We start from the raw sequence: 20021 nt of genomic DNA on the forward strand, positions 1-20021 counted from the left end.
CAATACAACGTTCATTTACTTTTACCTACCCATATGAATGCATGATTGATTTGACTGTGCCTGTGGCCGCATTCCCACTGAAAGTTTGTTTCTTAAAAATGCCCATTGCACAATTATCTTTCAGTGAAAACGAGCTGCTGATCACACAATGAACAAGCAAAACGTTTGTGCATCGGGTGAAATTAACCTTTGCGCATCACAAAACATCATCATTCTCGGCAGCTGGGGAAACAGGACTCACACTGCCCAGAACTATGGCAGCCTATGCGCACTGAACAATCTATAACAGATCGCTTAGTCTGCATTGCTAACTGCGGTCTGCCTGTGTAAACAGACTAAGGGCCCCGTCACACATAGTGACGCACCAGCGATCCCGACAACGATATGACCTTGTCAGGATCGCTGGTGTGTCACTACATGATCGCTGGTGAGCTGCCAAACAGGCAGCTTCACCAGCAATCAGCACCAGCGACAGGAGGGTAACAAGCGATGCACGTCGCTTAGTTACCCACTGTGTACCTTAGTTATCAGCGCGCTGGTGCAGGGAGCTGGTAACCAAGGTACACATCGGGTTTCTAAGCAGCGCACGGTACCCGATGTGTACCTTGGTTACCAGCTCCCTGCACCAGCACGCTGGTAACTAAGGTACACATCGGGTTTCTAAGCGCTGTGCGCCACTTACAAGCCCGATGTTTACCTTAGTTACCAGCGCGCTGATCGTTGATCTCTGGTCTCCCGCCTGTCACATGCAGCGATGCATGCTGGCCAGCGGGAGACCAGCGATCAAAAAAGTGTCCTGGCAATTCCAGGACAATCAGCGATAACCAGCAGGGGGGCCGGTCGCTGGTCAGTGTCACACACAGCGATCTCGCTGGTGAGATCGCTGTTGCGTCACAAAACTTGTGATTCAGCAGTGATCTCGCTAGCGAGATCGCTATGTGTGACGGGGGCTTTATGCTAAACCTTCACTGATAGGCAGTCGTTTAAATCTGTTTACACAGGTCATTTTGTGCTACGGGTAGGTCCATGTAAATCAATCCTAAATGTTGTCAATGAGAGTTCAAAACTTCAGCTGCCAGACACCTCTTTCAGTGGCTTATCTGCTCTTGCGCTCTTGCAGTAAAGAAGTGCCATCTGTGACTATGATTACAATGCAGGTAGGGGGCCCACCATCGCCAGAACAAATTTCAACTGGATGTGCTTCCTTGGTCGCACATTTACCTGAAGTGTATTGTGGCGCAGAGAACCACCCAGGTCCTTGCACTGCGATACACGCTGCCGGTCACTCAGAGGCCAGCAGCTGACATCGGCACGTGATTGGGCGTGCATGGCAGTGACTGTCGCTTGCACACTGAATTTAGCTGCTGACTTCAGAAGAGGACGCCAATTAGCGGTGGAGCAGATGGGAGGCAAGTATAATTTTTTTTTAATGTATTAAAGAGCAAAATAGAGGACAGATACCAGGATGGGGAAAATACATGCCAGGATGGGGGTTATATATACCAGGATGGGCCCAGGATATGGGTCATATATACCAGGATGAAGGATATATACCAGGATGGTGTGCTGGATAAGGGACATATATAGCAGGATGGGGAATATATACCAGAATGTGCCCAGGATGGAGAACATATGTAACAGGATGGCAAACATGTATATCAGGATGGAGGTTATATATACCAGGATGGAAGTCATACATGCCAGGATGGGGGACATATATACTTGTGTGGGTCCAGGATGGGGTACATATATACCAGGAAGGAGCCCAAGATGGGGGACATTAATAATTAATGGGAGAGGGGTGTAACTTGTATATTCTTATAGGACTTTGAATGCTACAAAGGCCCATACATCTGACCAGCATGAGGGGGAGGGAGCCAGGTCAAAATTTTGCAATGGGACCCATCAGACTCTAGTTACGCCACTGACTTTAAGTCAGACACTGTGCACTAAATGTGTGGGACCAGAACCCTATACAAGCCTTTCTTGTGTGGAATTTTAATAATAAGAAATCACACCCTTAATTAATTAGTAGGTTGTGTGGTTGTCTCATCAGTATTTTGAACCTGTGTTGCCGCCATCACTATTAAGTGGGTTTGCTGCAACCTGATTGTGACCTGGGGGCGTTTAGAACAGCTCTGGTTCATACATAGCGCATTTTCCAGGGTAAAGTAATTATTAAATGCTTGCTTTATTTCATGATGGGAGTAAATATCAATATATATATATATATATATATATATAGAATTAGCATTTTTCCCTTTGTAATGCGGTGTGTTTCTAAATTAAAAATACTCACAAGGCAGTATATTGTTATATCGATTTTTCCCTCTGTTCTCTGGTAAAAGTGCTATGTCAAAAGATTGGTTTCGTCCAACATCTTTAAGATCCTGAAAAACGAAAGTAACAGAAAGGCTTTAACTTCTCTTGAAGACACTGCCGCATTGCACTGTGTTATAGGGTCATTGATTCAACAGGACTTGTCCTTTAGCAAAAGAATCATCAATTGATTGTAACTGGAAGTTCTTGAAACTGTAACTTGACATATTACTCTATAAATACTTAACTGTGAAAAATAGGGTTAGAGAAAGTGCTCTTCTGTCACTAGAAGTAATACATGATCCCACATGTTAACATCTGCGGCAAGGAAACTACACAGTGCTTTATTTAGTGTGAAATCCCTAGTGTGGGATATTCATTTTTCATTTTGAAGCTACATTTTGAAAATATAGAATATTATAATCCACGTCTTATTGATTAACTATAATTTTGCTTCATATTCATCATTGAGCCAGAGTCAGGTAGGATTTTTTCTCAGCGTTCCTGTAACTTTCATAGACTTCAATGAGAGAACAGCAGAAATATGTGGGCTTTACTCTATTCAATCTTTACATAGCAGCTGTCCCACCTAGCAGTCAGGCATTTATAACATTTGCATATATTTTTGGGAAATTATCAAGAGCCCATGAAAAGGTTGTCACTTCTTTTACAGCAGGTGAAATAAGTATTGAACACATCACCAATTTTTCCAAGTAAATATATTTCTAAAGGCGCTATTGACGTGAAATTTCTCACCAGATGACGGTAACAACCCATCCAATCCGCACAGGCAAAGCAATAAAACCTTAGATGTCCATAAATTAAGCTATGTGTTATAATAAGAAATGAGACAGGAAAAAAGTATTGAACACATGAAGAAAAAGAGGTGAAAAAAGCAATGAAATGTCATGACACCTTCTGAAATCTATCAGTAATTAGAAAGCAATCCTGCCACTTAGTGAAAAATAATATCAACTGATGGCCTCTAAAAAGGTGTTTCATTACCAAGGTGCCACACAAGAAACATCTCATGATGGGTAAAACCAATGAGCTGTCTTAAGACCTTCGCAACCTAATTGTTGCAAAACATACTGATGGCACTGGTTAAAGAAGAATTTCTAAACTACTGAAGGCTCCAGTGAGCACTGTTGGTACCATAATCCGGAAGTGAAAAGAACATCATTTGACCATAAACCTGCCATGATCAGGTGCTCCCCGCATGATTTTAGACAGAGGAGACCGAAAATAATTATCAGAAGATTTGTCCAAGAGCCAAGGACCATCCGTGGAGAGCTACAGAAAGACCTGGAGTCAGCAGGTATAATTGTTTCAAAGAAAACAATAAGTAATGCATTCAACCTCCATGGCTTGTACTGTATGCATGCTCACCGCACAAGATTCCAATGCTGAACAGAAAGCATGCTCAAGCATGTTTAAAGTTTGCTCAGCAACAATTGGACCAGCCTCAGAAATACTTGTAGAATATAGTCCAGTCAGTTAAGACCAAAATTTAACTTTTTTGGATACCATGTTTGGAGGCCAAAAGGCACTGCATATCACCCCAAAAACAGCACTGAAGTGAGGAGATTGGAACATCATGGTGTGGAGCTGTTTTTGAGAATACGGCACTGCAAACTTCATATAATTTAAGGAAGAATGAATGGACAAACGATTCAGGACATGCTTGATCTGCTTCCATATACCAGGATGATGAAGATGAAATGAGGATGGACATTTCAGCAAGACAATGAGCCCAACACACAGCCAAGGAAACTCTCAATTAATTTCAGAGAAAGAAAACAAAGCTGCTAGAATGACCCAGCCAATTACTTGACCTTAATCCAATCTAAGGTTTATGAAAAGAACTGACGCTGAGAAGATCCCACAGAACCTTCTGGATTTGAAGAGTGTTTAAGTGGAAGAATTGGCCAAAATCACACTAGATCAATGCACGCGACTAGATTCTCCATACAAGAGGTGTCTTGAAGCTGTCATCACCAATAAAGGCTATTGTGTGAAAAATTAAATACATTTTAGTAAGTGTGTTCAATACTTTTTTCTGTGTAATTTCTCATTATTACTCATAACTTAATTTATGGACATCTGTCGTTTGATTTCTTTGCCTGTGTGGATTGGATCGTTTGTTACTAGTGATGAGCGAGTATACTCATTACTCGAGATTTCCCGAGCATGCTCGGGTGATCTCCGAGTATTTGGATGTGCTCGGAGATTTTGTTTCTGTTTCTATAGCTGCATGATTTGCGGTTGCTAGATAACCTGAATACATATGGGGATTTCCTAACAAACAGGCAAGCCTCACATGTATTCAGGCTGGCTAGCAGCAGCTAATCATGCAGCTACTGCGACAGAAAGGAAATCTCCGAGCACATCCAAATACTTTGGAGATCACCCAAGCAAGCTCGAGAAATTTCGAGTAATGAGTACACTCGCTCATCACTAGTTGTTACCAACAACTGGTGAGAATTTCAAGTCAATAGCACAATTAAAAATATATTTACTTAGAAAATTGGTAACATGTCCAATACTTATTTCACCCACTGTATATTAAATTGTAAACATGGACCCTGATTAATCAAAGATTTTAAGCAAGAAAACTGGTGTAAAACGCTTTGAAAAATCGTAAGATTTTTGAGTTTGACTTTTAATGAATCAGGCGGTTCTGACTCCACCCTACCCCCTCATTAAGAAGGGCATGAAGAAAGACAGTCTTGATGAATCAGGGCCATAAGGTCTACAGCTATATTATACTACCTGAAAAAACAATGTCATAATTAAAGATAATGTATATTTTTGGGCTCCGAACCTCATATTCTTGGGAGAGCAGGTAGTTAGAATCTGCTTGAAGTTTGCTGAAATGAACCTCAAACTGGTTGGCTTTGATTGGACTAAAATGTAAGCAAATAAGTAAAATTAGATTTAACATGCCAATCATATTTTAAGGTATTGAAGAGAGGTATTTGAGAATGTTTGCTTACCTGGAAGATCGCTTGTTGCTATAAAGAAACAACAATATGTATAAATACTTGTTAGCTTGAAAATTGTGGGAAGAGGAAAGTGTGTACAGTTTTTCTTACCCTTTATGAGCGATGTTAAGATGTAAAGATGATGGCATTTCTCTATGCGATTGTGCTCTGATCTGACCCTGATCATAGCTGGAAGAAAAAGAACGCTTTGTACTTAGCCCACTCATGAAGTTGAGATCTGTGAGTGGTTTACAAAAGTAAATTAAATACATACAAAAAAGATACTATGAATCACCTTTCATGCTTTACATGTATTGTAGTTTTTCAAGTTACAAGGGCTTCTGGTTACAATATTTACAACATACAGTGATCTTTCCGGAACCATGGTAACTTACACATTGAACACACGATGCCATGGACACTCGTGATCAGCGGCACATGTGACTGACTGGGCCACTCAGCCACTCAGCAAAGGCATGTCTATGTTAAAACAACTGTACTGCTGAAGTTCATGCTCTGGTTGGCTGTCTAGTAGATTTCAGCACTGAAATCCCGTGATCTTGATGATGAGATCTCCATCTGCGCATGCGCCGCCCCCCGTTTTCCCGGAATCCACTGCACAGGAAACCATGGAAGAACTGCCGGGGGCTCTGGACTTTAATGAAATGTTGGCAGAGCCCCTCCGCAGCACCGGATACCCCTGACAGCAGTGCCGCACACCCCGGGCAGCACCGCCAGGGAAACCCACAGCAGCACCCCCTCATCCCAGCCTGCAGCAATGGTACCGGTAAGGTATATACGCATTATAAGATGCACCCCCATTTCCCCCCCAATTTTTTGGGGGAAAAAAGTGCGCCTTACATTTTTTTAATTTTAGGTTGACAGTTTAGGAGCTTCAGAACCAGTTACTAGTTATTTTCTCAAGTTACAATGTTTTCACTCACAGTGATCATCTAGTAACCAATTAATATTGTGGCCACTGTAATATTCCTTTCTTCTAAACTACAGGTTGAACCACAGATCACCTGACTGTCAGTTTTCGAAGATTTTGGTTATGTAATGCATGAATACTTACACTCTCCTGCATTTCTGGCGACAAATCAGTAAAGATGTGACTCCAATCAGGACAACGATGAGGAATAAGCCGGCACTGACACCTTCAATCACTCCTACTAACGGCTCTGCCAAGTCATAAGAGCACCACAATGGTTATTAAACACAAACTAGCTTTATATCATATATTATATTATTTCAGATGTTATGCATTCTGATTTATCCCAAATGTTAAGAGTGCTATTTCACTGAATGGATGTGTTTGTGAGCAGGACAAGTTGAATATAAATATAACATACCAATATTTTTTATCTGTTACTTGCTTTTTCTAATTTTTTTGCTTATTTATAAAATCTACATTATCCTACTGTTCATATCACCCTGTATTTAAATAATACACTTGCTTAAAATAGTATTTAGTTTTATTATTATACTTGTCCACTGTCTTTTACAGATTCACAAAGGGTTCCATACTTGATTAGCACTGGACAAGTTTTACAGAAACAATATCTTTCCTTCTGTAACGCACCTCCAGTCAGTGCAGACAAATACCATAAGACAAAATATTAAACATAAAAGCCAGTCTTTGTTTATTAAAATGTATGGGAGTAGAAGGGTTAAGAGGCCGTCGTGGTTCTATAGTTGTTGAGTCTTTTAAGCTAAAATTCAAAGGCTTCCTTCTGGTATTTATAAATACTTTAAAGTTGTCAAGATGCTTAAATTGTAACTAATATTTAAATGTTTTTTTTTTTTTTAATATGTTGTAGCTGCTTAAATATTCTGTAAACTGGTAGTGGTCTCAGGACGTTGACCCCATCAATTTACATCCCATATAAGTGGCTATACTATAGTAAAAAACACTGTATGTTCAATGGAAGGTCCACATATATGGAGCGGGCTCAGCTTCTGAGCCCGGATTATACTTGGTAGATGCTTGAAACTCTAACAGCAGCAAGTAGACCTAGTGCCACTCGCAGATGTTTAGCCATTTTGAAGGACTCATGGTTGCCATCTTATACTTCTAATGAAGCTAAGCCTGTGATTTCATAGAGTAATACCAATTTTGACGATAGGTGATAAAAGAAGAAAATACAAAAATTAAAATTGCTAAAATATTTTTAACTGAAATTAGACATAAGATGTATTATCTCCTTTACAACAGTAATAAAATGGATGGAGTAAAGGTACTAAGCCTAAATTCAACAGGTAGAAGGAGGATTTTCTATGGAAAAGAAAATTTTTATTCTACAAATATTTTTAGGATCCTTCCTCAGCTTCATGTCATAAATGGATATGCCATAAATGTTTAAAGTGAGAATTGCCCCTGAAGCTTATGGGTCCGCAGTGTAGCAGAAAGGAATGTGACATTTCTACAGCCTGTCAGATTTATTACTGGACTCTTCTTGTTTATGAGGAAATAGTCAGATTATAATATAATATCAGGTAACTACTGGTACTACGATGCAGATTTTACTGTGAAGGGGTTCACAAATAAATAAGAATTTGCTCTGTTACCATGTGCCATGTGCTACATTTTTTCAGTTAGAATTTTCCATGTCTTGATATATCTGTTACATACTGATTGTCCACCTTATATGTCTAGCATTGGTGGTCTCACATGCCCAGTATTTACAATATGAAAATACATGTCTAGTACTCTCAGTATTCTGCAAGACACTGTCTAAGGCTAAGTTCACACTTGCGTACCGGGGCTCTGCGGATGGTTGTGTACTTCGTCAAAACAATGTATCCGCATACATCCGCATGTCCTGCGTAACCAATGGTAAAGATAGGTATGCAGGACGCATGCAGAAGTAAGCAGACTTAAACAGAAGAAGTGCAGAAGTGGGCGGATCTTCAGGGAGGAAGTACACAGCCATCCGCATAGCCCCGGTGCGCAAGTGTGAACTTAGCCTTAGGCCACATGCACATGTTGAGTATTTGGTGAGTTTTTTACCTCAGTATTTGTAAAGCCAAAGCCAGGAGTGGAACAATCAGAGTAAAAGTATAATAGAAACACGTCACCAGTTCTGTATTTATCACCCTCTCCTGGTTTTGACTTACATGTTCTGAGGTAAAAAAAAACCTCACCATATACTCAATGTGTGACCATGACCTCAAGATCTTCAACTCACTGTGCGGAGGCTTTACATCTGTAAAATCAGAGCACTGTAGTGTCAACTGAAGCCACCATTCAGTGTTTTTTCTTTATTTCAGAGCTGGAGTGTTGCCATTAATCTAAGGTTCACGATCCCAGTATTATACTTACCAGCTGTCACCATCAGCTCTTCCCAATGCCGCTCGGGTCCTGCGCCACCATCTTGTTAGCGCAACTTCAGATTAACCGTAAGTCAGAGGTAAAGCTCTCACTGTAAGTCTATGAGGGTCATTCTGGCTCTCAGACTTGGGCTACACACCACTCTATTTTCTCTCATCCTAGAAAATAGGCCCGATTATGCTAATCACAATCTCTCCACACTCTGAAAAGAGTTTGATCACAGTGTGATCATAGAAAATCACCGAATAATTAAATGTGAACAGTGTATTTTATTGCATATGAATTCACTGATTAAACACTATTACAAGATATCTCTATTGGTATGCATTAAAACTTGTAAATACTATAACTGTGTTAATATTGTTACCCATGGTTCTCTGCTGCTGGTCCAGGAATGGCATTTATGGCAAACTGACTGATACAGTTCAGTCCTGAATGCCTGTATTGTTCTTGGATAAGAGATAGTTTCTTTTCCACTACAGGCACTACTGGTTAAAATGGTGTACTACTGATGTACCTAGCATGGTGTCATTCTATAGGAGGCTCTATTCAAGCATAGCCCTTCAAGCTGTAGCTGTTTCCATTTTTCAACAATTGTATAGGGCCAGATAGGGAATAACAGGGCAAGTCAATGAGGAGCGGGGTCCTTAATTGCGTTTCAAGATGGTGCCAAACTCCGCAAACAGGTAGAACAAGAGCAACGGACATATTAAGGTGATCCTCTCTGCTCTTGACTACTTGATATATCTTTTTTATTATCACTTTTTGTGTTTTCACAATTTGAGGTATATTTATATTATAGTATTTACAAGTTTTAATGCATACCAATAAAGATATCTTTTAATAGTGTATAATTGGTGAATTCATAGTGTGAGCATAGTGTTATCCGATTCTCTCGGATGAGGAGAATATGGAAAAAAAATTCTCCATCTTCTCCATTCTGTCAGTCCACGAAAATCGCACCGCACTCGAATATCATCCAAGTCCGGTCCAATTTTTTCCACAGACTCATTTCTTGCATGGTCATGGATGCAAATCATGCGTGGTGCAATTTTTACCACCCCAAAGAATAACATTGGTCTGAGTACGATCCAATATTTTGTCGGATTGTAGTGAGACTGAAAATATGGTCGTCTGTACAAACCCTTATATTGAGTAGTGAATTCCCGCTCGCCCATCTACCACTGGAGCGATCCGGCAGGTCACAAACAGCAGAAGACCACAGGAGCAAAATGAAGATGGCTACTAGTAAGTATGATACTGGGTGCAGGAAACTTAGATTAATATCACCACTTCAGCAGTAAAATAATAAAAATGCTGGAACGGTGCTTGAGGCGAACCGCTTATAAGTTCTATTGGAAAGAGATACCAAGTGGATGCACTCCTTGTCTAGACGACCAGCCACATCAGATAGACTGTGAAGGTGACTGGTAAATTAACAACAAAAAGTGAACAATGAAATTAAAAGAACTTGGAACAGAAAAGATTTTTCATAACAAATTTTAACAATGTATGATGATGGAAATAACCCTTTAATGGTATAAACAATAAGAATGCACTGAGAAGGACGCTGGACACCACATTTCCTCACCTGCTTCTGTTGTGATTGGCAAGGAAAAAAAAGTGTCAGCGAACAATGGATCTGAGAATTCTTTTAGCTCTTCAGAAAACAACTGTGTGAAAGCTCGAATGCTAATCCTAAAAGAAAAAGATCAAAGCACCAAGTTACACAGTTACATAGGTTGAAAAAAGACCTAGGTCCATCAAGTTCTACCTTTCTCCACCAGTTGAACATTCTTTGTCACTAAATTATCTAGAAAAAGCATGTGATGACATACAAATATTGTATGCACAAAAAGTGGAAAATATTAATGTACATTTACCATGATGGGGTCAAATATAATGTCAGACAAGATAAAATACAACAATGTAGAGGTCCTCCAGTTCATGATCATGATGCTTGGATTCAATGGTGCGTGATGCATGGGTTTCTCTACTGATGAATAAGCTTTAATATCAAGACCCCTGTATGCTTTCAAAAGTACAATGTAGATCTGTAAGATCTGAATAATGGAATATTATCACCCTTTCTGGAAAAACAGTGGCATATGCTGGAGAACAGACAGAGGATATCAGAAAAAAATTGTGTAAATCTGAAGTTCCTGAGCACATGCAAAACAACTTTAGCAACTCCCACTTGCCTTAATGTACAAATAAGTCAGATGCCAGCTACTTTGCTAAGAAATTAAATGTTCCTAGCACCAGATGAAAGTTGTCAAAAGTCTGTCAACTTTCACTACTTCTTTCTGTGCACAATTCTCTAAAAAAACAACAGAGGTTTTACCTGTTTTAGGTTGTGTTCCCATGGTTGGTGAGTTTTTAAAGCTGCAGAATTTCTGAACTTGTTATTGAAATTAAGTTGTTTGCGTTTTTTAATTTTTTTAGTGCGTTTTAACTGCGTTTTTTTCTCTTCTTGGTGTGTCATGTTTTAAATAAAGTTGCTTTGATTTTGATGCTTTGACAACACTTTATTGACAATCTCAGGTGCTGCTTACATGGTTCCTTGATGCATTTCCACCATGGAAACGTACTAAAAACACATGCATTTTTTACCTGCGGATTTTCCAATCATCTGATGCAAATCTATGGCAAAAAAGGCAAAGAACACTCAAGAGAAATTGACATGTTGGGGATTTGGAACATCTACCGCAGGTCAGTTTACTCTGAGTAAAAAAAAAGTGCAGTCGACAGAAGATTTACTATAAATCCCATCCACTTTACTGGAACTGATGACGCAAAAATACATAGCGACAAAAATTCATCTAGAACTCATTGTGGGAACATAGCCTTAAACTATCAGAAATATTAGGTTTATTTTTAGTGATCAGCTAACGTGCTCGGATACTATCTTATCCGAGCATGCTTAGGTGTTATTCGAGTATCTCAAGCGTACTTGGTTACTATGTTTGAATCCCTGTGACTGCATGATTCGTGGCTGTTAGACAGCCTCAACACATGCGGGGATTGCCTAACAAACAGGAAATCCCCACATGTGTTGCAGCTGTCTAACAGCCACGAATTATGCAGCCGCAAGGACTCGAATATAATATACGAGAATCGCAGAGAAATTCAGAAAAACCTGAGCGTGCTCAGACAACACGTCCTCTGATCACGATTGCTCATCACTATTTATTTTGAAATCAAGGTACATGTGCATCTCACAAAATTAGAATATCATCAAAAAGTTAATTTATTTCAGTTCTTCAATACAAAAAGTGAAACTCATATATGGGATTATATAGAGTCATTACAAACAGAGTGATCTATTTCAAGTGTTTATTTCTGTTAATGTTGATGATTATAGCTTTTACAGCCAATGAAAACCTAAAAGTCATTTTCTCAGTAAATTAGAATAATTAACAAAAACACCTACAAAGGCTTCCTAAGCGTTTAAAAAGGCCCCTTAGTCTGTTTCAGTAGGCTCCATGATCATGGGGAAAATTGTTGACTTGACAGAAGTCCAGAAGGCAGTCAATGACACACTTCACAAGGAGGGTAAGCCACAAAAGGTCATTGCTAAAGAAGCTAATAAGAGTCAGTGATAAGCGGTCATAGAGGAGTGCTTAGGAAGCAACCCAGGGGCAGACAAAAATGTCAGGTCTCCACTGGAGCTCCAGCCGAAAACCTCCAATGGAGGATAGGAGCAATGAGAAAATGGAAACGGTCTTAGGAGCGCAGGAAAGAGACTCAGACAAGAGATGGGGTTAAACCACAACGCGTTTCGGCGGAGAATCCGTCTTCATCAGGTGGAAGACGGATTCTCCGTCGAAACGCGTTGTGGTTTACCCCCATCTCTTGTCTGAGTCTCTTTCCTGCGCTCCTAAGACCGTTTCCATTTTCTCATTGCTAAAGAAGCTGGCTGTTCACGGAGTGCTGTATCCAAGCATATTAATGGAAAGTTGAGTGGAAGGAAAAAGTGTGGTAGAAAAAGGTGCACAGGCAACCGGGATAACCGTGGCCTTGAAAGAATTGTTAAGAAAAAACCAATGAAATATTTGGGGGAGATTCACAAGGAGTGGACTGCTACTGGAGTCATTGCTTCATGAGCCACCACATACAGACATATCCAGGACATGGGCTAGGAGTGTCGCATTCCTTGTGTCAAGACACTCAGGACCAATAGACAACACCAGGAGCATCTTACCTGGCCAAGGAGAAAAAGAACTGGACTATTGCTCAGTGGTTCAAGGTGTTGTTTTGAGATGAAAGTAAATTTTGCATTTAATTTTGAAATCAAGGTCCCAGAGTCTGGAGGAAGAGTGGAGAGGCACATAATCCAAGCTGTTTTTGGTCTAGTGTGAAGGTTCCACAATCAGTGATGGTTTGGGGAGCTATGTCATCTGCTGGTCTAGGTCTACTGTGGTTTATCAAGTCCAAAGTCAGCGCAGCCATCTACCGGGAAATTTTAGAGCACTTCATGCTTCCCTCTGTCGACAAGCTTTTTGGAGATGGAAATTTAGTTCTCCAGCAGGACTTGGCACCTGTCTACACTGCCAAAAGTACCAATACCTGGTTTAAAAACAACAGTATCACTGTGCTTGATCGGTCAGCAAACTCGCCTGACCTTAACCTGTATTGTCAAGAGGAAAATGAGAGACACCAGACCTAACAATGCAGACTAGCTGAAGGCTGCTATCAAAGTAACCTGGGCTTCCATAACACCTCAGCAATGCCACAGGTTGATCGCCTCCATGCCACACCGCTTTGATACTGTCATGGTCCAGTCCGGAGTTTATCTTCTGCTGTCTTCTCTCCGGACTGGTCATGCGGGAGTTAATCTCCTCAGCCTCGTTCTGGAGCTAGCTGGGCTATTTCAGTTTCTCACAGCCTGCTGACCAGTGTTAGTGATAGCTCAAGCTTCCAGTTTAGAGCCTCTGACCCTTGTACCTTGGTGATCCTCCTGCCTCTGACTGATATTCACGTGTATGACCCGGACTGATTTCTGACCTCGTCTCTTGATATTCGTCTCTGCTGTTACGTTCCCTCTCTGGCATCTGACTCCCCAGCTTGTATCCTGACCACGTATTTCGTCATCTGCGTCAAACTGGACAATTGATCTCCCAAGTTATGCAGCAAATCCATGACCAAAGAAAAAAAAGTGCAAAATTCCGTTTAAATGTATGGGTTAGTGATAATGTAGTGAAACCTCCACCAGGGGGAGCTGGTGAGGGAAGAGAGGTCACACACTAAGAGCAGCAACCCTGAGCAACAGCACAGGTGCCACAAGTAACGAGAGAGAATAGTCAGACGAACCGAGTCAGAAACTAGCAGGAGCAGACGTACCAGAAGGAGCAGCAATACACGTAGTCAAAATACCAAGCCGAGAGTCAGAAAGCCAGAACATGAGCACGGGGTCCAAAACGTGAGACGAAATACGTGGTTGGGGTACAAGCTGGGGAGTCAGATGCCAGAGAGGGAACGTAACAGCAGAGACGAATACCAAGAGACGAGGTCAGAAATCAGTTCGGGTCATACACGTGAATATCAGTCAGAGGCAGGAGGATCACCAAGGTACAAGGGTCAGAGGCTCTAAACTGGAAGCTTGAGCTATCACTAACATTGGTCAGCAAGCTGTGAGAGACTGAAATAGCCCAGCTAGCTCCAGAACGAGGCTGAGGAGATTAACTCCCTCATGACCAGTCCGGAGTGAAGACTGCAGAAAATAAACTCCGGACTGGACCATGACAGATGCTATAATTGATGCAAAAGGAGCCCCGACCAAGTTTTGAGTGCATTTTCTGAACATAGATTTCAGTAGGCCAACATTTCAGACTTTAAAATCATTTTTCAAGCTGATGTTATAAAGTATTCTAATTTACTGAGATAATGACTTTTGGATTTTCATTGGCTGTAAGCCATAATCATCAACATTAACAGAAATAAACATGTGACATAGATCACTCTGTTTGTAATGACTCTATATAATATACGAGTTTCACTTTTTGTATTGAACTGAAATAAATTAACTTTTTGATGATATTCTAATTTTGTGAGAAGCACCTGCACATACAAGGTAAACGCATTAAGCCCCTGGGTCCCAATATAAAATTTGTAGCAGGCCCCATCTGTCTATGTGATATTTATAAGAATGATAAGAATGTCTTGTTATGTAGTCGGAGAGCCTTTAGCCTCCTCAGGCATTAGAGCCTAGGGGTGAGTGCCACACCTACACCTCTTAAGGGCGCAGTCAGACGGCCATATGAATCGGACTGAGATTGGAACGTAGTGCATGAACTGGCCATGGCTCTCCTGACCCGAGTGTGACAATGTAAAGGGTATGTCTGGGAATTTACAAAAAAATAAAAAATGTACCTAAGCACTAACAGACAGGTAATTGCAGCTTACCCGCCTGTTGTGTCGGTCGCTGTTAGACTATCAGAAAGATATATCAACCACTGAGGACTCTCAATTCTGAATATTTTTCTATCTACTGGCTAACATGGTGCAAAAATATACATCTTTCCTATACACAACATGAACAGATTTTATGAATGAAGCTCATTTTATATATGTCCATTATTGTTTGACTGAAAAAATGATGAAACACACAAACTATACTTATGGATTTTTGCACAATTTTAACTATCTCTCAGCAGGTTAAGCATACGTTTTCTTCTCTTGGACTCAATCAACTACATTGTGTCTAACCTGTATGACGTTCGTGGTTTCAAGGGGCCATCGCAGAATTTATTATGATTTAGATCACATTTTCCGCCCAAGTTTTCCATTTCACCGCCCAGCCGGATTTTGAATGTTTGAATATTGTAGTCAGGGGCTTCAGCACATCTGCTTGGGAAGTAGTCCGTCTGGTAGATTGTAATAGAGTTGTTCCGTTTGTAATCGCTATACGTTGGCAGGGGATGCATTGGTTCGGGCTTCAGATTGTCATTGCCTATGACAGATGGAACAATTGTGAAGCAAAGCCACCAAAACATTCAAGCATAATATTTTTCAACTAAAAAATAATTTCTAATGATTATACTGATATAAAGATCATTCTAATTTGGTGACACCTCAGTTTAGCACATAATCCATGTTTTCAGCACATATCCCAGGTTATTGAAATTGTGTCAATCCTAAATAGATGCAGCTTCCAGTATAATCTGGGAAATAGCAAATGTCCATACATTTTGTAGGGGCTGTGCCTGGTGCTTCTGCTCACTGCTACTCTGCCTCCATGTGAATAAGAATGACCTGTAGTACCAGGCATGACCACCAGAAAATGTACAAAGCTGTGCCTAGTAAGCAATTAATGGGACATGGCGCTCATTATAGCCTATACCGGCATCCAGTGATTAATGTGAATGATGATTATATTTACAATGGACTAGAGACAACTATGATAGTTATGTCCCGATATCCCTCATCAGGTATCTACATCAAGATATATTGGATTGAAACTTAAGCGATGGATCTTGGCTTCCAATGAATAGTTTGCTGAAGGCGTAGTACCAAACATTTGGATTTAATATGGGCTTACCATCTGCTTGTGTCACAATCACAGTGAAGTATTTGACAGCTCCGTTGGTGTCGCTGAACCAACTGCAATTAAAACTGAAGTGGATTGATGATTTGCTAATGAAAGCATCTTTTCTATTCACTCTGACATGAAGAGGTGGCTGAGGAGGACCTAGAAGAATGCAATATTAATAATTAGTAAATAAAGAATAAAAAAAAGTGGTGCAGATCTGTATATAATGCCCTGGACTTTTCTCAATCATATGGTGCACAACATTTAGGAATGCTATATGTGGATGCTAGTGCAATGATACAGTGTATGTATTGTGGTGCAGTGACCGCTGTGTCCGCTAGGGGGCGCTGTGTGGGTGTCCCAGGACAGCCGTATAAGCATTTCCATTGCCCTGATAGGTGTAGGATACTGAAAGATCATAATGATCAGCAGAGGTACTGCTGAATAGTACGTTCCGTTACAATGTGTCAGGGAAGCCTGTGTGTGGTTGTGTGCAATAGGACCTTGGGTGAGGTCATAGCCATGTGATCACCTGTGGGTGTGGTTATGGACCATATAAGGTACCTGAGGTCTGGTCACATGAGGGTGAATGCTGGGACCTGATCGGTCCAGTTTGGAAGGTCCCGTGTGGAGAAGGATCTCCTCACTAACAGCACGTGTGGACGCTGTGACTAATGGCGATGTGTGCGTGACCGTTCCCAGGGAGAGGGAAGGAACGTTTGCAGTGTAAAGCAGCATGCAAGGTAACCCGGAGACGGAACTGCTACTGAGAGATTGTATAGCCTGCTGGCTAGATGAAGCACAGCCTGTGTGACTAGGAGGGCTAAAGGGGAGCAGAGCTCCAGTGTGAAGATACCCTGCTGTCTGCTATAAGACTGTTGCATATCGTGATTGGTTTATGATAATGAATAAATCTCATGGACTGTGATATTGCTTTATGGAAACCTGTGCCGGATGTGATTATTCGCTGCCATGCGAGTGTCCCCCAACCCTGAATGGCAGCACTACCTCACAAATGGTGGAGAATGCGGGCAATATAGTAGCCTTGTTGCTGGGGGCAACGGAAAAGGACTGCCAAAAAAAAAAAAAACTTTGTTGCTAAGGGCTGCGGTTCCAACAGCACATGTTGCAGTGCTGGCAACGCTAAGCCAGGAGGGCTGGCTGTTGTGGAAGCCGTATACTGACAGCAGCTCAGTGAAAGAGACTGGTGATTGCTAGGGTGCCTCTGAGGATAAGAGGTACCCGAGGACCTGTGTGGCCGACACAGGTAACGACAGGTGTTCGTTGTTGTACTGACCTGGATCAGTGAGCAAGGTCCTGGAGGGTCAGTGTTGGGAGGTTCTGGGAGAGGAATCAGATCCCTGGAACACGTGATATGACCTTGGACCTGGTGAGGCCGGTGTGTTGGGAGACCCTGGGAGGAGGGTCGGCTCCCTGAATAGCACCCGGTGTGCCCTGTGGGTTGGATGGTCTCAGGCGGAGACGGTACGTCCTGAATAGCGCACAGACAGGATACGTGAGTTTTTGGAGTTTTTTCGTGCATGTGTTTTTCTTTTTTCCTCTGCAAAACCTGAAGGTGCTTGCTGTGGCTCAGTGGGGTCACGAAAGTCTCGCAGCACAGGGACCTGGTGTTTTTCCTTTTTTGGGATCTCCTCTCTGAGCATTGGTAGCAGACGCTGTCTGTCTACACCATCCTGCTGCAGCTTTATTGCATGTGACTAAGCGGATACAGTAGTTGTGGCTTTACACAACTATTAAGGGTGAGTGCCCTGTATTATTTCTTTATACCCATTATACCTGCACTGGTAAGGCCCTATGGGCGCGCTTTTGTGGTTTCTTTTATCTTCGAGGGTGACAAGCGGCTTCCGGTAACCCGGCGGGGTTACGAAGGGGACAAGCGGCTTCCGGTGGATCGGCGGGTCCACGAAGATGGCGCAGCAGGAGCTGCAGTGACACCAGCCGCTGGATGTGTGAACAGCAGCTGGTGGTGTCGGTGATCGGTGACAGCAGGAGTTGTGGTGGTGCCAACAGACTTGTGTGGTATCGTAAAAAAAAAAAAAAAATAAAAAAATAAACTGTACTGTGTGAACTGTGGCATAAGAAGTTCTGCAGAACGGAAATGGGGAAATCCCGCAAGGTGACGGTGACCCAAATTGGTGTGGTAACCCAAAAGGGGGTGGTAACCCAAAAGGGGGCGGTAACCCAAATTGGGGTGGTAACCCAAAAAGGGGTGGAGTCCCAAATTGGCACGGTAACCCAAAAAGGGGTGGAGTCCCAGGAGGGGGCCACAACCCAAAGTGGGGTGGTGGTCCAGAAAGGGGCCAAGCTTGAAGAAATGTCAGCACTAGATGACTCAGTGGGTATGTCTGGAGTACCGCAGTGTGTGTGTATGACTTGGTCAGAATTGGGATATCCTTTCCGGATAGTGACGATGGGCCGCAGGTGTGTACCGTGATGCTGCATCGGGAAGGAGTCCCTGGTAGGCTGGACTCAAAGAGTCAGGTGACTCTCACAGGTACTCCGCTCGTTTTAGCTCTGACCGAAAAAAACGTCAGAGTTCGCTGCCTCCACGGGGTCATCGTGAATTATAATGTGGACAGAGTCCTAATTGAGATGACAAAGGGGGAGTGCCAAGGTGGTAGTATGCCACCAAACTTAGTGCATACCTTTGAGAGGCGCCGGGACTTTGTCATGTTTAAAGATGTGAGGCAGGAGGATAGAAACGTTTCTACTGTAGGGCTAGCAGACACTGAGACGCTGACGCCTCCTAACGTGGACAGGCCAGACGTAGGGGCGACTGGAGAAAGAATTGCGTCAGACGAATTTACTGACCTGACGTCACCTGAAGCGTTCCAAAGTGTGAATGAGAATGGTGTGGTAAACAAAAAGAGCGGAGCTGACACACGGATAGAGAGTGTCTTGGGGGTTCACAGTACGGTGTGGTGTGACTGTGACGTGTTGTTGCCAGTAGCCACCACTAGGACAGAATCTAATGCTGTGCTGACTGAAACTCGTGACAGGACTGGTGGTAACCTGATCGAGATGATAACTGGAATAGAAACACAGTCAGAGGGTAAGCGGGGGGTTCACTCGACTGATAGGACTGACTCAGTGGTACCCTTTGACGATATAGTTAAAGAATTAGTGGTGCGACATGTGCTGGCCAAAAAAGAACAAGATCAGGAGATACAACTAATAAAAGAGACGGTGGAAGAACATGTCAAACAAGAGAGAATCTTGAGACAATTGGCCGAGCACAAGGTGGAGGGGCTCGAGAAAGAAGTCTTGGAGCTCAGAGGTCACCTGTCCACCTGGCAAAGTGTGAACAAGAGCCTTAAGGAAGAGATGGAGGAACTCAGAGGAGTAGTAGAAGGTCTTCTGTGGGAGAAGAGCTTGGACGGAGATGTGCAGCAGCTGGGTCCGAGTGATAACAAGACGGAACTGCCGGTACCTATCTTGGCAAAGGCTCGCGAAGAGATAAAATCTCCTGAAGTTGGTGAGCAAAGAGCCAAAGAAGACAGTCACCCGGTCAGGTCAACTGTAGTGAGGGAAGTGTCCGTGGTAAAGCCAGAGTCTTCTGTCCAGGAAGAGAGCAAGACCACGACCTTCAAATCTGTGATCGAGGTACCCGAAGACATGCAAGAAGCCTGTGCGGAGGAAGGGGTACATGAGGCTTTCAAAGAGGCGGTCAAAGCGTGTGAGGTGCACTGGGCACCTGAGACTCGGCAGTTGGTGATAGTATCAGCCAGGGAAGATACATCAAACCGAGTAGCTGTCCTGAAAGAGATGCATTTGCAGTGTCTACGTGTCAAACAATTGGTTAGGCAGAGTAATATGAAGGCTGCTCGATGCCTAG

The 20021-nt window shown here is 42.3% G+C and overlaps 1 protein-coding gene across 2 annotated transcripts in view; it reads right to left on the bottom strand.

The window, feature by feature from the left end:
• PTPRB (protein tyrosine phosphatase receptor type B) overlaps positions 1 to 20021 on the bottom strand; it is a 173366-nt gene that overhangs the window by 36120 nt on the left and 117225 nt on the right. For both annotated transcript variants that reach the window (XM_073555525.1, XM_073555526.1), the window contains 8 exons: positions 16175 to 16324; positions 15343 to 15586; positions 10226 to 10332; positions 6379 to 6484; positions 5415 to 5492; positions 5316 to 5333; positions 5144 to 5225; positions 2300 to 2390 (listed from right to left, as the gene is read on the bottom strand). In XM_073555525.1, the coding sequence (XP_073411626.1) occupies positions 2300 to 2390; positions 5144 to 5225; positions 5316 to 5333; positions 5415 to 5492; positions 6379 to 6484; positions 10226 to 10332; positions 15343 to 15586; positions 16175 to 16324 (876 nt within the window). The remainder of the gene's footprint in view (positions 1 to 2299; positions 2391 to 5143; positions 5226 to 5315; positions 5334 to 5414; positions 5493 to 6378; positions 6485 to 10225; positions 10333 to 15342; positions 15587 to 16174; positions 16325 to 20021) is intronic.

The sequence above is a fragment of the Dendrobates tinctorius genome, unplaced genomic scaffold (genome assembly GCF_039654945.1).
Source record: "Dendrobates tinctorius isolate UK_male_01 unplaced genomic scaffold, ASM3965494v1 ptg000224l, whole genome shotgun sequence".
NCBI classification, from domain to species: domain Eukaryota; kingdom Metazoa; phylum Chordata; class Amphibia; order Anura; family Dendrobatidae; genus Dendrobates; species Dendrobates tinctorius.